The sequence below is a fragment of the Coturnix japonica genome, unplaced genomic scaffold (genome assembly GCF_054131305.1).
Source record: "Coturnix japonica strain WE unplaced genomic scaffold, WE-NBRP24 Scf049, whole genome shotgun sequence".
In the NCBI taxonomy this organism is placed as follows: Eukaryota; Metazoa; Chordata; class Aves; order Galliformes; family Phasianidae; genus Coturnix; species Coturnix japonica.
Window position 1 is genome coordinate 427,455 of NW_028188952.1, and position 13,467 is coordinate 440,921.

Sequence of the window (13,467 nt, forward strand, 5' to 3'; positions counted from 1 at the left end):
ATAATTAACGTGCAACATTACAGCATGTCCCAGATGTACCCTTAAGCGTGTGCTGTCTGGGACAAAGGAATGAGCCCTAACAGGTTGCCAAGTGGAGCTGAACTCTCTTGAGACCACATCTATAGGATTATCTGAATGGAGGTTGGTGCAGGAGCTGTAACACTCCTGAAAAGGACACTGGCATTGGCTTTGCTGATAAAGAGATTTGCTATGCTAAATACATCAGCCCTAATGCCATCTCTGCACATCTCCCCCCCACCTCCCCTCCTTGAATCACAGTAACTGTATCCACCACACTTGTTGGAGGCCATTGGGCACGATGAATATCGATCTCTCTGTGCCCTGATGGCTGAGACATCCACACAACAGCAGTGCCTGCAGTGTGCTGAATGCAAGGTGGGGGGAGCAGAGCTGCCCACAGCAGCTTCAAGCATTAAAAAGAAGAGAAACTTTTCTGTATTCAAGGATTCCCTCCCGAATACAGAGTGCTGGCCCAGCAGCTCCATGAGCTCCAGCCCCATTTCCAGCCCAGACCAAGCAGCACAACCCAACACCAGCACCTCCAGCACAGAGACACCAACGGTACTCACTGTATTCCCAGCTGGCTTGAAGAGAACAATACATTCATGAATGCAATTGTCACAGAAAGCTCATGGAAATTGAATTACTACAAACAAAGCCCCTGTTGTGTAAGGAGCACTTTGCTGTCTGGTAATGAGCCCATTAATGAGGCTAAGGTAGTTACTATAGCAGATGGAGTACATGTGAGGGAGGCTATAAAATCCACATTTATCTTTCTAGTATGAAGGGCAAAAGGTTGAACTTCCAGGAAGAAATAAGACATACAAAATAACATGTAAAATCATATATATAAGCATAAGCTGGAGGTAAGTGCTAGTCTGCCTGCCAGCCATTGGGTAATGGCACTCATTGCAACCCTCCAGTTCATTCATACCCAGTTACTCACTCTCTGTATCCTTTCCCCTTTTACTTGTAGTTAATTCACTGCTAGGTTTGTTCTCTGCCAGCAGGCAGAAGGGAAATGGCTCAGAAGAGGATTCAATAGGACAACTGTATCTGCACAGCAACACAAGGAAAATAAAAGGCCTCCAAACGTACAAAGTTTCTAATTCTATTTACCTCTGTAAAGATGTAACAGCAGGGAAGAGCTCAGGGTATTTACATAACATAATAAAACAGTATATACAAAACCCCTGTCCGCTTTTGTACATAGATACAACATATCTCCTTTTTAGAGCGAAGCATTCTTCTGGATAGCTCAGTATAGAACAACCAGCCAAGTTCTTTCTACTTATTTCAACAACTTTAACAAACATCCCAGGTTTGGGGAAAATAAAGAAGTTGGGGGTCTCCATCTATGGCACCAAATAAGTTTCATGTGTTTGCAACAGAAGAAAACAATTTACAGATACCTTCAGCATGACATAGCACACACTGGATAGTCAGATCTGCTCTTACACAGGGAAATGTTACACCATGTTTTACAGACTTTGCAGCTGTAAGAGAATATTCCATTGAAAAAACCAACACTTGTGATGTCACCAAGTGTTGTAAGTGGAAATAAAACACATGACACATTGTAGAGAAAGTCCAAACATCTGCAACCAGTTATGCTCACAGACGGAGCTGTGCTACAGAGTGGATGTGGTTAATTACCATTTGATATCCTAGCCTTCAGCACATAGGAGATGGTGAGGAAGGATAAGACTTGCAGTCTGACCTGTGCCATTATCCAAGTATAACAGACATTCTAACTGAGTTTCAAGGGATCTTTCCTGCGTTATTCCAAAGCCACAGGTATTAAATGGCTCATTGCAGGACGGACAAATAAAGTGAACAGGAAAAAAGCAGAATAAGCAGCTCTCCCAAAACAGCCACTGTCTGAGAATGTAAGTTGAAATAAGTCCCTTAAGCAGAGTAAAGAAACAAATCTGGCCATTCCAAACAGCGAGGTTGGTTAGCAGCTATTTCCCAATTGCTGCCTTTTTATTGTTGTTGCTCTGCTCAGATTTCTGAGCCTTAAGGTTATGTCTCTTAAACAAAAACAAAAGGGAATGACTCAAAAAGTGTTTCAAGGACCGTTTCTGAAGTGATGCAATACACAGAAGACATCCATCACGCTGCTGCGGAAACCTGAAGAACAGCTGACATCAGCAAGCACCACCCCCTTGTGCTTTTTCTCTGAAAACACCTCTTTTCTGTCAACTTTGTAAGTAAAATTGCAAGTGTTCTAAAAGCAGGGACACTCAACAGTCCAAAATCACGTGGAAAAGCAGTCAGTGGGAAGAGGGCAGGGAGGTTATCGGCGCCTGAACGCACGTGATATTCTCCAGGCGTTGGGCTCCTCATAGCGGTTGTAGAGAGGTTCAAGCCGCTGCTGCTTCTTCTGTTTGCTTAGCTTGGTTGGATCTGAAACCTTGAAGAATGCTGGTGCAAATTCCACCAGCCAGCGGGGATCGATGGTTGTCACTTCACGCATGTATTCCTTGGTGGTCAGCACCAGTTCGTGATACACAACCCTGCGAAGAGAGACAGCAATCTGAGATGCTGAGATCTCCAAACAAGAAGAGGCACATCGAGGGCTGCACTTTATCTCTGATTCTACCCTCATTCAGCATCATACTCCAAAAGAACCCTCCAAACTTCTTTTTCCTCTCCTACCTCTCAACATAAGCTCCATTCAGTTCAAAGCAATTCATTCTCTCACTCAGAGTTCAAACTCGATTCCAAGAACCAGGAACACAGAACTACCACTACTTCAGTCCCAGCTTTGGTTCTAAATGAAAGTCTCATGTCTGCAGAGGCACAAATTCTAGCAGTAGGAAGAGCCAAAAGCAGACTTGAAACTTCTCTTACTCCACTCACTGCTGAATGACAGAAGCCTGCGATTCAACCTGTAATCTACAAACAGAGCACACTACAGTCTTTTAAAGTTATGAAGCCTGAATTGAAACAGGAAATTACAGGATTTCCCTTTCCTTATGTCAATTAGACAACAAAAAAAACCTCATAAAACCATGACACCTTACCATTCTGGCTGCCTGTTGAAGAGAGCACTGGATGGGTGAATATAGACTACTTGTTGATCTATGAGTGTTCGATAGCCCTCCTGGGGATCCTTCTTTGCTGCATTTCGGAAGAAGCCGCTGCAAATGGCCTTCTGGACTCGAACTGTTGCCTTGCCACAGGACACCACATCCAGCTTGTGCCTGCCAGGAAAGAGTTAAGGAGACAAAAAACTTTAGTTCTCCATTTCCAAGTAGAACCATTAACATCAGATGAACAAGTTTTGTTCAGCTGCTACAGTACAGGAACATTACAAACTGAGTACCTGTTCCACTGCAGATGCTTACCTGTCCATAATGCCCAACATCTGCTTGCGGATGTCCTGTGCCCTCCGTAAGGAGCGGGCTTGGATAAAGTTTTCATAGCACCAAGGATTGGAAAACTTATTGTTCTTCCAGGAATTGTACACAGCCAGCAGAGTGAGATGGTCACCTTCTGTCTGATGGAACTTGGCTTTCTTCTGATCAGCAAGTGCTTGTTTATCCTAACACATAAAGTATGCATCCATCACTTACATCTTACCAGAGGTAATGAAGCAGTGGCTTTGGCCCTGCTGCTCTTCCAACCCATCCCCACTTATCTAATCAGTCATTAATTACACTGTATTACATAGTCTGTTAACTTCAATTTCAGTCTAAGTTGCAGCAGGCCATCATAACAAAGAATCAATGGTTTCAAGAGGAGTCTGCTGTGAAGGAATCCTACCACAGCACAGTGTGCTGCTTGCTGACTTAAAAGCAATCATCAGTGGTTTGTTCTGAAGAAACACATTCCATATATGCAAAAATAACAAAGCCATTCTGATCTGCAGAGCTAAAGCTGACTTAGTTTAGGATTGTAAGTGTCTACTGGGAAAAGAAAAAGACTTGTAATGTCCATCTTCCCACCCACATCCCCCCCAGCTACAGACTGCCTGTCCAGAAAGGGTATCAGATATATAATGCATGAACAAACACATTACTTTGGCAGATATGCTCACTCCCTAAGACCTAAGGCAGTCAACACAAAACACACTCATTTCGTAACAGTGCTTCTTCTCAGCAGCATTCCTTACCTTCGGCCTGTAGAACACATTCTGAACAGACAGCATGGAGACTATTGTCAACATTTCCTCACTGCATCCCAGATGTACAGACATGATCAGCATCTTACACAACATGGGCTCCAAGGGGAATTCTGCCATCTGCAAAAGAATTGTTTCAGAGTACACTGAAAAGCCTCAAAAAAACTTGAGTTCACTCAGTGGAATTGAGGAAAGCTCTTTCTTCTTTCTCATCAAAACTGTGTGTATTACCCAGAATAATTATACTCAAAGGTAAATTATTTGTCTATATACACACACTCACATGGATATATCAGCAAATACAGGAGATTATTTCAGATATTCATAACCTTATGAATAAGCAGAAACAACAGCTGCTCCTTAAAAAGCAGAGAATACAGAACAACTGCTCTGTCGCCCTCTAAACACTGGCAACCCAGACAGCACCAAGAAGTGTTTTATTTAACCTACCCTGCGCCCAAGTCGAGTGAGTAATCCCTCATCGTCCAGAGCTCCCAGGGTGTACAGCTGCTCCATGGCAGTGATGAGAGTTTCCATCGGGGGAGCATCCATAAAGTCGAAGGACAACAAATCATTGATGCCCATAGCCTGAGCAGAGGGAGTGGAGAAGTGGCAAGTTAGAACACGGAGGAGAAAGAAGACACCAAACTCCAGCCACAGATAATATAAGCATCTAAGTAAAACACTAACTTCAGCTGACTGAACCTCCATGAAAAGGGCTGAGGCAGAATCTAATTCACTGCATAGTTTATGATCAGGCCGACTTGATAAAAGCCAGAGAAATACCCACCTTCAGGGAGAGTACTGTACTGGCTAAATTTGTTCTCTGGATTTCAGGCACGTTGGTTGTTAGCATTTCATCTCGATAAGCACGCTCTGTGTACAGCCTATAGCATTTCCCAGGTCCCGTTCTCCCAGCTCTTCCTGCTCGCTGTTTTGCTTGAGCCTAAAAGTAAACAGGCATGTCAGTGAGGAGGTGTAAATGGATGCCATTAAAAAATGTGAGATAAAGTGATTATTCACTGTTTTATTTGCAGTAATAGAAAAAATATTTCCATTACATCCCAGGAAAGTTATCTTTTCCTTAGCATGGAATCTCAAGGAGTTTTCAAAAATGTAGTTTTATCATTACTTTGCTTCCACGTGCTTGGATTCCATACCATTTAAATGCATGTTAACAGCAGGAAATAAGAGCACTGAGTACAGAATACCTACCTGTGAGATTGGTGTAACAACCAGCTGGTCAATCCCAGTCTTGGAGTTGTATACCTTCTGCTTCACAAAGCCAGGATCGACCACATAATATATTCCATCAATAGTAAGTGATGTCTCAGCAATGTTAGTGGCAATAACAACCTACAAACACAACAGCTTGCTTCAGTAACCAATTTGTATAGGCACATATGCAACAAAACTATTAAAATATACCAGCAGAAAATGAAGTCACACTTAGCTGAAATTACCTTTCTACTCCCTGGTGGGGCTGGATCAAAGATCCTGGTTTGCATTTCACTGGGTAAGGCTGAATATACTGGAAGGATAATCAGCTCTGGAACGTCAGGTCCTAGAGATTTCATCCTTTCATAAAGGATCTCACAGGCTGTGTCAATCTCCTCCTGGCCAGTCAGAAACACCAAAATATCGCCTACAAAGGACATAAAACATGCATAGAATCAACTATGCTTAGTATGGCTCCTGTATTACCACATTACCATATGACACCTTTCCATCTGAAGCAGAGAGCCCCACTTTTGCTAGCCCCCTCAGCCAGAACCAACACCATTAACATTTTATTTACTATATTTGCAAGCAACGGACAATAGTGCCAAGAGCACTGTTCTGCTCCTGTTACCAATCACATTCCACAAGTCAGAAAGATATTGCTCATAGGTTACAGTCCCTCAGTCACCTGCCACCCACATTCACCATCCATGAATCACAACTCACCTGGTGGTTCAGTTAAGTGGATCTGCATGACTGTAATCAGACTAGCATCCAAATAATCTGTCTCTGGCTCTTTTGTGTATAGTATTTCAACTGGGTATGTTCTGCCAGGAATTGTGAAGATTGGAGCCTCATAGAAATACTGAGAGAACTTCACAGCATCCAGTGTTGCTGAAGTCACTATCAACTTCATATCCTGCCGTTTCTGCACTGTCTGTGGCATGAAAGAAAGTTCTCAGGTCATTTATTGCCTTTGGGATGACTGATACAATGCAATTGACTTCAGTCAAAGAAATATTTCATATTTAAAGAGAAACAGAACCGGATGTCACAGGCAGACTGGGTGGCTCATTGCAGCACTGAGAATTTCAAATAACCAGCCACAAAGGTCACATTTCAAACCTGTCTTGGCAGCACCCATTACAGAAAGCTTTGGTCAGAGAAGGAAGAGCAATGCAATAGCATTCCTCTGCTCATCCTCCACTGAGAACACCTTGGAGAGCTAAAGCTTTATGTTTCTGTTGAATTTTGCTTGCTTTATCTTCACACAGAGAAAAACTTGGACTAAATTATAAGGCACATTGCTTTGCTTCCTATAAAACTCAGTACAGGAATGAACTTGACTTGTCTGGCTTAGCCTTTCACAGTGGGCTCCAACTTGCATATAGCACACAAAGGACATCACAGCAATAAACATCAGATATGCCATTACCTTCTTCAGGAGTCCAAAGAGCACATCTGTGTGAATTGTCCTCTCATGGGCTTCGTCCAGCATAATGATGGCATACTGGGTCAGATCAGGATCTATCAAGCACTCTCTCAGTAACATACCATCTGTCATGTACTTGATGACAGTTTCAGGACTAGTGCAGTCTTCAAATCGAATGGTGTAGCCAACCTTAAATAGAAAACGCATCATTTTTACATTAAAACTGAATCTGCACCCAAAAGAAATAATTACCACCATTAATTCCTAGTTTGATTATTCTGCCAGACAATTTTACAGCTTACAAGGGAACACACACATGCATATGAGCAACAAAAAAACAGCTCCAGTATTGATTTCTCCTGCTTTTCTGCAGGACTATTCTGGCACATCATTCAACTCTGAAATTCACCTCTTGTCCCAAACAGCAACCAAATTCTTCTGACACTCTCTTTGCAACAGACATTGCAGCCACTCTGCGAGGCTGAGTGCATCCAATCTTTCCTCTTGATGTATAACCTGCCTCAGCCAGGTATTGGGTAATCTGTGTCGTTTTCCCAGATCCTGTCTCTCCAATAACAATCAGAATCTGGTTGTCATGCACAGCCTAGAAAAGATCATTAAAAATACATATATTAACATGAGAATACATACGTAAACACGAGAACAAGCAAAAATAAACATAGTATGGTTAGGACTAGACTGAGGACGTACTTCTCTTGCTCCAGCTGACCCAGACCAAAAGTAAAATACTCGAGTCTGCTAACTTCTCAACCACATAGCCAACAAACCTCTTCACCCATTTGATTCTAGTTTCAATTTTGATTTACTAATATATATATATTTGTAAATAAAAATAATTACTCTGTGCTACACTTCTGCATTTATTAAATGGTTATTCACCTACTAACAAGCTACAACAAGATTTATATTAAATTACTCCTTGTTCAAACACTATTTCAAGAGTCTTACTTGTATCAGCTGCTCCTTCAGTCTGAAGATTGGGAGACTCTCTCTCTGCTCAATGATAGAAAGCTGCGTCTTCTTACCATAAGAGGCTTTGTTGCCACCAAATGCATGTTTCTTCCACTCTGGGATATCATTGGGCATCATCCCAATACCTCGCATATTTGCAGCTATTTGTCTTCCATCCACTAGAAAAGAAACAATTCCATTATCACATTTAAGTTCATGCAGCACAGATTCCAATAATTATCCTTCTGTCATTCCATCATCCACACCTTCTATACTTTTCTTGTGTATTTTTGTATTTTAGAAGTTCCTACACGTATAACTCCTCTATTACATTCATTTCCAAGGTAAAAACCATCCATCTTGCTGTTTATAAGACATCCTCAGCTGCCACCAAAAATGCACAGTTCACTGTTGCATACCGTCAGGGAGAGGATCCACCCAATGTGTGTTGAGTCCCATGGGGATAGAATCCATCTCTGCTTCTCTTTGGGCTTGTTTAAGTTCTCTTCTTTCTTTAGCTAAAGCACTCTGCATCATTGCAGCCTGGGACAATGAGCCATCAGGATTCTGTAAAGTAAGGAAAAAACATTAAGATTTCAAGTGTTCTCAATAGATCAATTAAATAAAGTGTCTTTAACCCTAGAAATCTCTTCTTACCTTTACTATTTTTATAGGACTCATATCCATGCTCTGTTTAGTATGACCTCGAAGGAATGGTGGTTCCTCTTCAACTAACTCAATCTCAAGATCTTCATCTAAAATCAAGAAGTGGCAATTTTAATAGAAAGTTCTAAATGTTTAAGGAAATTATAGCATGTTTCACATTCATTTTGCATCAAAACATGTCCAGAAACATAAGGAATTAAGAACCACAAGACTATTTAGAAATACTACCTTCTTCATCATCAACTTTAGGAAGTATCCCAGTCTCCTCATCAAAGTCAGGAAACTCTTCCTTGGAAAGCACATTAGCTGCAATCATCTGGTAAGAGAATGAATACAATATGAATATATGAATACAATATATAATATATATGAACACAGCTTACATCCATGAGTTCTCCGTTCTAGTGATACTGTCAGACTTGTAAGCCAGTAACAAAGGAATGTTCCAGTTTCAAGACAAAAGCCCACTCCTTTTGTTGGAGATATTCCCACATTCTAGAACACATCTCCCCATATCATCCAGCCTCAGAACAGTCCTTCTGTCATTCTGCCTAACATAGGACAGCTGGCCTAAAAGTCCCACGAGAAAGTAGCAATTTAAAGTCAAGGTATAAATTAAACTAGGCGCTGTATTTTAGACCACAAAACCTTAGCAGTTTTACTGAGTGACACCCTAACTCCCTCAAGACAAAACATACCTGCTTTATTTCCCATTTCTCTGGGTCTGAAATTCGGGTGAGGCGTTTCCTTTCCAGGGTATCATCCTCCACCTCCGGGGCATTCACCAAGGACAGGTGACTGGGTCTGTCTGGGTTTCTCATAGAGGTTTCTTCATTGGTTTCTCCAACCAAGTTTCTCCTCCGGTTTGGATTCAAGTCTTCTCCAGTGTCTTGATCAACATCCTACATCAGATAGATTAATTAGTCAGCTCTATCTACGTTGCATCTGGGCAAGCATAGCAACAGCTTAAAGTTTCATCAGTCATTCAGAAGAGTGTCAAGTCAAAAACACCTATTTGGATTATTACATCAGAAACACACACAAAAGAACCTAGAGAAAATGAATATAATGAAGATAATGGGTCACTTAAAAAATGAGTTACAGTTGTATCTGACTTGAAGGGTTACGTGTTAGTATTCAGTAACAAGATAACAAAAAGAAACGTAAACTTTAAACATCTTAGCATCCCATAATTTCTACACTAAGCACCACACAATGGATTCCACATCCTGTGTGATGTGACAATTCCATACCTTCATGCTCAGGCTCGTTTTGGATCCAGTAAAGGATAACACTTTGACCTTTACTCTTTGTCCTTTGCTCACAACATCAGCAACATTGGCAACACGTCCTTCTCTTCGAAGCTCAGAGATGTGGACCAAGCCCTCCCAACGCTTCCTGTAGGTGAAACATGAGACATTGAACATTATTACTCAGATGGTCCTTCAGATCATTCAGAGTCTGGATTAAAATATTTTGTTGTGAGCTGATTGACTGTGTACATTCACTGTTCTTTGTAAAAATAGTTAACAATCTCTGCTGTAGCATCATAACCTCTTTAAGACCCCAACAGAAAAAAGTAGAGATAAAATGGTACCAGATTCGTTGTAAATATTATAACATACCTCAGTCCTTCCAGCTGCACGAAGCACCCAAACTGCATTATACTGGTGACTTTCCCATTGTAAATGTCTCCAATGGAAGGCTCCTCAGGCGGCGGACGGTCTACGTGCTTGTCTCTCCATCTCTCATTGCTCTTCTCAATATACTTGTCTCGATCCCTACGGTCCCTACTTCGACTCCTGCTCCTTGAGTAGTATCTGGATTTACCTCTGTTCCTATCCCGAGTCCTGGAACGAGACCTAGAGCGAGATCTGTGCCTTCGTTTCCTGTCCCTGCTCCTGCTTCGGCTTCTTTTCTTTTTCTTTGCCCTTAACAAACAAACAAAATATATTAACACTGAAATTCGACAAGAGCAAGTAGACATTAACTGCCAATATCCAGTCCCTTAAAAATGAACTAATAACATACCGGTGGTCACTGCTCCTTTGTTTGCTTTGCTTGTCTGCACTAGGCATCAGAGCTTCAAGTTCTTTAAGTGCATCTGCTGCCACTTTCACATCATCTTCATCCAGCATAGTCTGCAAAATACAGAGAATCATCCTATAAGACAGCTGAGATAAAAATCCATCACAGAGAATTCACCTACAAAAAATCATCTCATGCATTTCTATTAAGAAACACAATCTTAAAAGAAAAGATCAGGCAGAATACATGATAAGAACAAATATTAAATGTAATAAAGCTATTTTGCCACATTAGTGGGCCAATTCTGCTTCTATATAAAGGACACCTTCAAACCCAACACCTCAAATTACTATTGAGTTACAGAATATAAGTTTGTAGAAGTAACTGTTGGTAACAGTTATTCCTAAGGATTACATCCAATACTATCAGCCTTTGGGCTCATTGATGTTTTATTTCTCAGTCTGCTCTTATCCATGCTTTGGCTGGAGATATAAATGCTAACGTGAAGAAAAACCTGAAATAGAGACACCAAAAGAGCCACAAACTACATTTTCACACACTCATTAAAGGAAACTGAAATGATGACCTTACCCTAACGTTGGGATTGTCTGGCCTGCAAAGGGCTGGAAATAATTCCTTCAGCCTTTCCTTTTCCGATTTGGGTTTGGTAACAGCCTCTGATTTGGAGATGAACAAAACAAACAGATAAATAGTTTGTAAGAGTCAAAATGATTTCATCTCAGCCTTTCTGAAATTGAATGTTAAACTTTCAGCCACATATAAAGGTTAATAAGGATCTTATAGATTTCAGAATATTAAATATATTGCCCTCAGCAAACACAAGACACAAACTGCAAAGGACTCGAGAGCAAAGTCTGGTTGGTTTTGTTTCTTTTTAACTGAACTGATAGAAGGGAAAAGAAAAGACTTCACTCACCTTTACTCGCAGATGGTTTTGATGGAGGCCGCATCGTTTGTATGAGACGCAACAAGTTGCTGATAAGGGAATCCTGCAAACAGAATGGAAGGTTTAGATGTAAGAGGTGATAGCATCACTTTTGGTCATTATTACAAAGCACAATATGGGGGTAAACAACAGGGCAAAGACTGAAAGGCTGAATATTGCATAGCCCTGCAGTATAGCCAATCTCTATATCTCCCTTTGATAAAGTAACACACAGAGCACATTCAGATCTCACTTACTGTGAACTCAGCCCCATTCTTTAGCAGAACGGCTTTAAACGTGTCAAACGTCGTGTTTTTCTCGGCGAGGCTGATCACAAATTCGGCTACAAAGAAAGAGCACAAAGTGAATCAAATAGCACAAGGGCACAGAATCACACAGAATCACAGAATGACCCGGGTTGGAAGGGACCTCAAGGATCATGTAGTTCCAACCCCCCTGCCTAGCAGGGCCACCAAACATACACATTTACTAGATCAGGTTGCCCAGGAGACCCCATAGATCCCCATAGAGACCCCATAGATCCCCATAGAGACCCCATAGATCCCCACAGACCCCAAAGAGACCCCATGGACCCCACAGATCCCCATAGAGACCCCATAGATCCCCATAGAGACCCCATAGATCCCCATAGAGACCCCATAGATCCCCATAGAGACCCCATAGATCAGGTTGCCCAGGGCCCTGTCCAACCTGGTCTCGAACACCTCCAAGGTGTTCAAGGGCAGCACCCAGATCGATCCATCTACCTACAGAACAGCAGCATCCCCTTCTAGGAGCTCACATCTAAACGTTTTATAATATTTCTTTTAGAGATATATTTTATTCTTCTCAATTCCAAAGGCCTTTCGTTGAAGGCATCATGGCCGTCAGGCCCGGTTACAACCTCCCCACAGCTATCACCCCACCTCACTCACCCAGATCCTTATCGTTGATACCCAGGTGGTTGTCAAGCTCGGTGCAGACCTTAGAGACCAGCGATAAGTACTCGAGCTTGGCGAGCTCCTCTAAAGCCGCCAGGTCCGCCATCTTTCCCCCCCCACCCCACACACCAGGAGCCACTTCCGCATCCGGGAAGCACCGGAAGTTAAGCTGATCATAGAGAGGATAGAGAGCTAGAGCGGCTCTGTCCGGATCCAATCAGCGCTGGGGGGTGCCGGAAGTGGCCGTTGCTAGGCGACGCTTGCCGCCGCCATGTCGGCCTTGCACTGGGAGGCGAGGCGAAGGCAGGCCGCGCTGGAGCGGCGCAGGGCCGCGTTAATACGGGTGTCTGTAGAGCGAGGGAAGGGCTGGGGAACGGAGCTAGGGCGGCTCTTATAGCCCCATATGTACTTTGCAGGCCGCGGGCTGCTCTAGAATGGATACGAGGCACGGTATTGATAACAGCCCGACGCAGGCATTGCCTCCCGGTGAGCAGAAAGCGGCCCTGGGGTTAAAGGAAGGGCTGAGAGCCGGGCTGGGCTCTACTCAGCTCTACCTTGTTCCTATTATAGAGCCTCAGCCGTATCGTTGCTGCTGCCCGAGTCATCAAGCGTCCAACCCAAGTGCCAGGCTGCCCAATCGCTTCACGGTAAGGAGCTGCCTCAAAGAGCTGAGATCCATCTGTTTAGAAGCCAAAGTAATTTCCCTTTGCATCTATAGGCAATTCAGTACATGCAGCAATGGTGAGGACCACAGACCACAACAAGCAGAGCAAAGCACCGCCTGTGTACAGCACAAGGAGCCATGTCAGCTAAAGCTAAGAGCTAAATAAAATAGCACTGCGCCTCAAAGTGAATGGTCTGTGTTAAGCATTAAGCTCCTTCCTCTGCCTGGGCCTGCCCAGCTCTGGGGTTGCAGGCCTAGAGGCTCATTGCTATCAGCGAGCTAAACAACCAATAGGAAGCAGCCTTGCTCAGCATGTGGTACCGCCGCGAAGCTCGCTGGGAGTTGTGTCCTACCCTGTAACTACAATAACAACGAAGAACTACAAGTCCCAGAATGCCTCGTGGAAAGCGCGGGCCAATAGGGAGAGGGCGTGTTGAGGTTGCACGC

The 13,467-nt window shown here is 42.9% G+C and overlaps 1 protein-coding gene and 1 long non-coding RNA gene across 3 annotated transcripts; one reads left to right on the forward strand and one right to left on the reverse strand.

The window, feature by feature from the left end:
* Positions 1-1,116: 1,116 nt before the first annotated feature.
* On the reverse strand, positions 1,117-12,493 carry DHX8 (DEAH-box helicase 8). Its single transcript, XM_015885574.3, has 23 exons — positions 12,351-12,493; positions 11,673-11,758; positions 11,407-11,479; positions 11,061-11,146; positions 10,473-10,582; positions 10,067-10,372; positions 9,695-9,839; positions 9,140-9,343; positions 8,670-8,757; positions 8,433-8,530; positions 8,195-8,342; positions 7,773-7,954; positions 7,213-7,407; positions 6,807-6,992; positions 6,098-6,308; positions 5,614-5,795; positions 5,366-5,506; positions 4,941-5,096; positions 4,601-4,738; positions 4,142-4,270; positions 3,375-3,571; positions 3,051-3,230; positions 1,117-2,540 (listed from the first exon to the last, which is right to left on the reverse strand). Exons 1-23 carry the CDS (start codon positions 12,460-12,462, stop codon positions 2,321-2,323), a joined length of 3,573 nt encoding a protein of 1,190 aa, XP_015741060.2. The 5' UTR covers positions 12,463-12,493; the 3' UTR covers positions 1,117-2,320.
* A 94-nt stretch (positions 12,494-12,587) lies between these two features.
* On the forward strand, positions 12,588-13,205 carry LOC146752241 (uncharacterized). 2 transcript variants are annotated; one of them, XR_014940832.1, is made up of 4 exons: positions 12,588-12,699; positions 12,773-12,842; positions 12,927-13,003; positions 13,075-13,205. It is a non-coding gene; the product is annotated as an uncharacterized LOC146752241 (long non-coding RNA). The 2 variants fall into 2 exon arrangements; XR_014940831.1 differs by lacking the exon at positions 12,773-12,842.
* Positions 13,206-13,467: the final 262 nt, after the last annotated feature.

What these genes read in the sequence shown, in the direction of transcription:
- DHX8 (XM_015885574.3), bottom strand. Translation starts at nt 12,462, where the DNA reads ATGGCGGACCTGGCGGCTTTAGAGGAGCTCGCCAAGCTCGAGTACTTA. An exon ending in GTACAGTACTCTCCCTGAAG is followed by an intron (nt 4,739 to 4,940) that starts GTGGGTATTTCT and finishes CCCTCTGCTCAG; the next exon opens with GCTATGGGCATCAATGATTT. An exon ending in TCACTCGACTTGGGCGCAGG is followed by an intron (nt 4,271 to 4,600) that starts GTAGGTTAAATA and finishes ATTCTTTTGCAG; the next exon opens with ATGGCAGAATTCCCCTTGGA.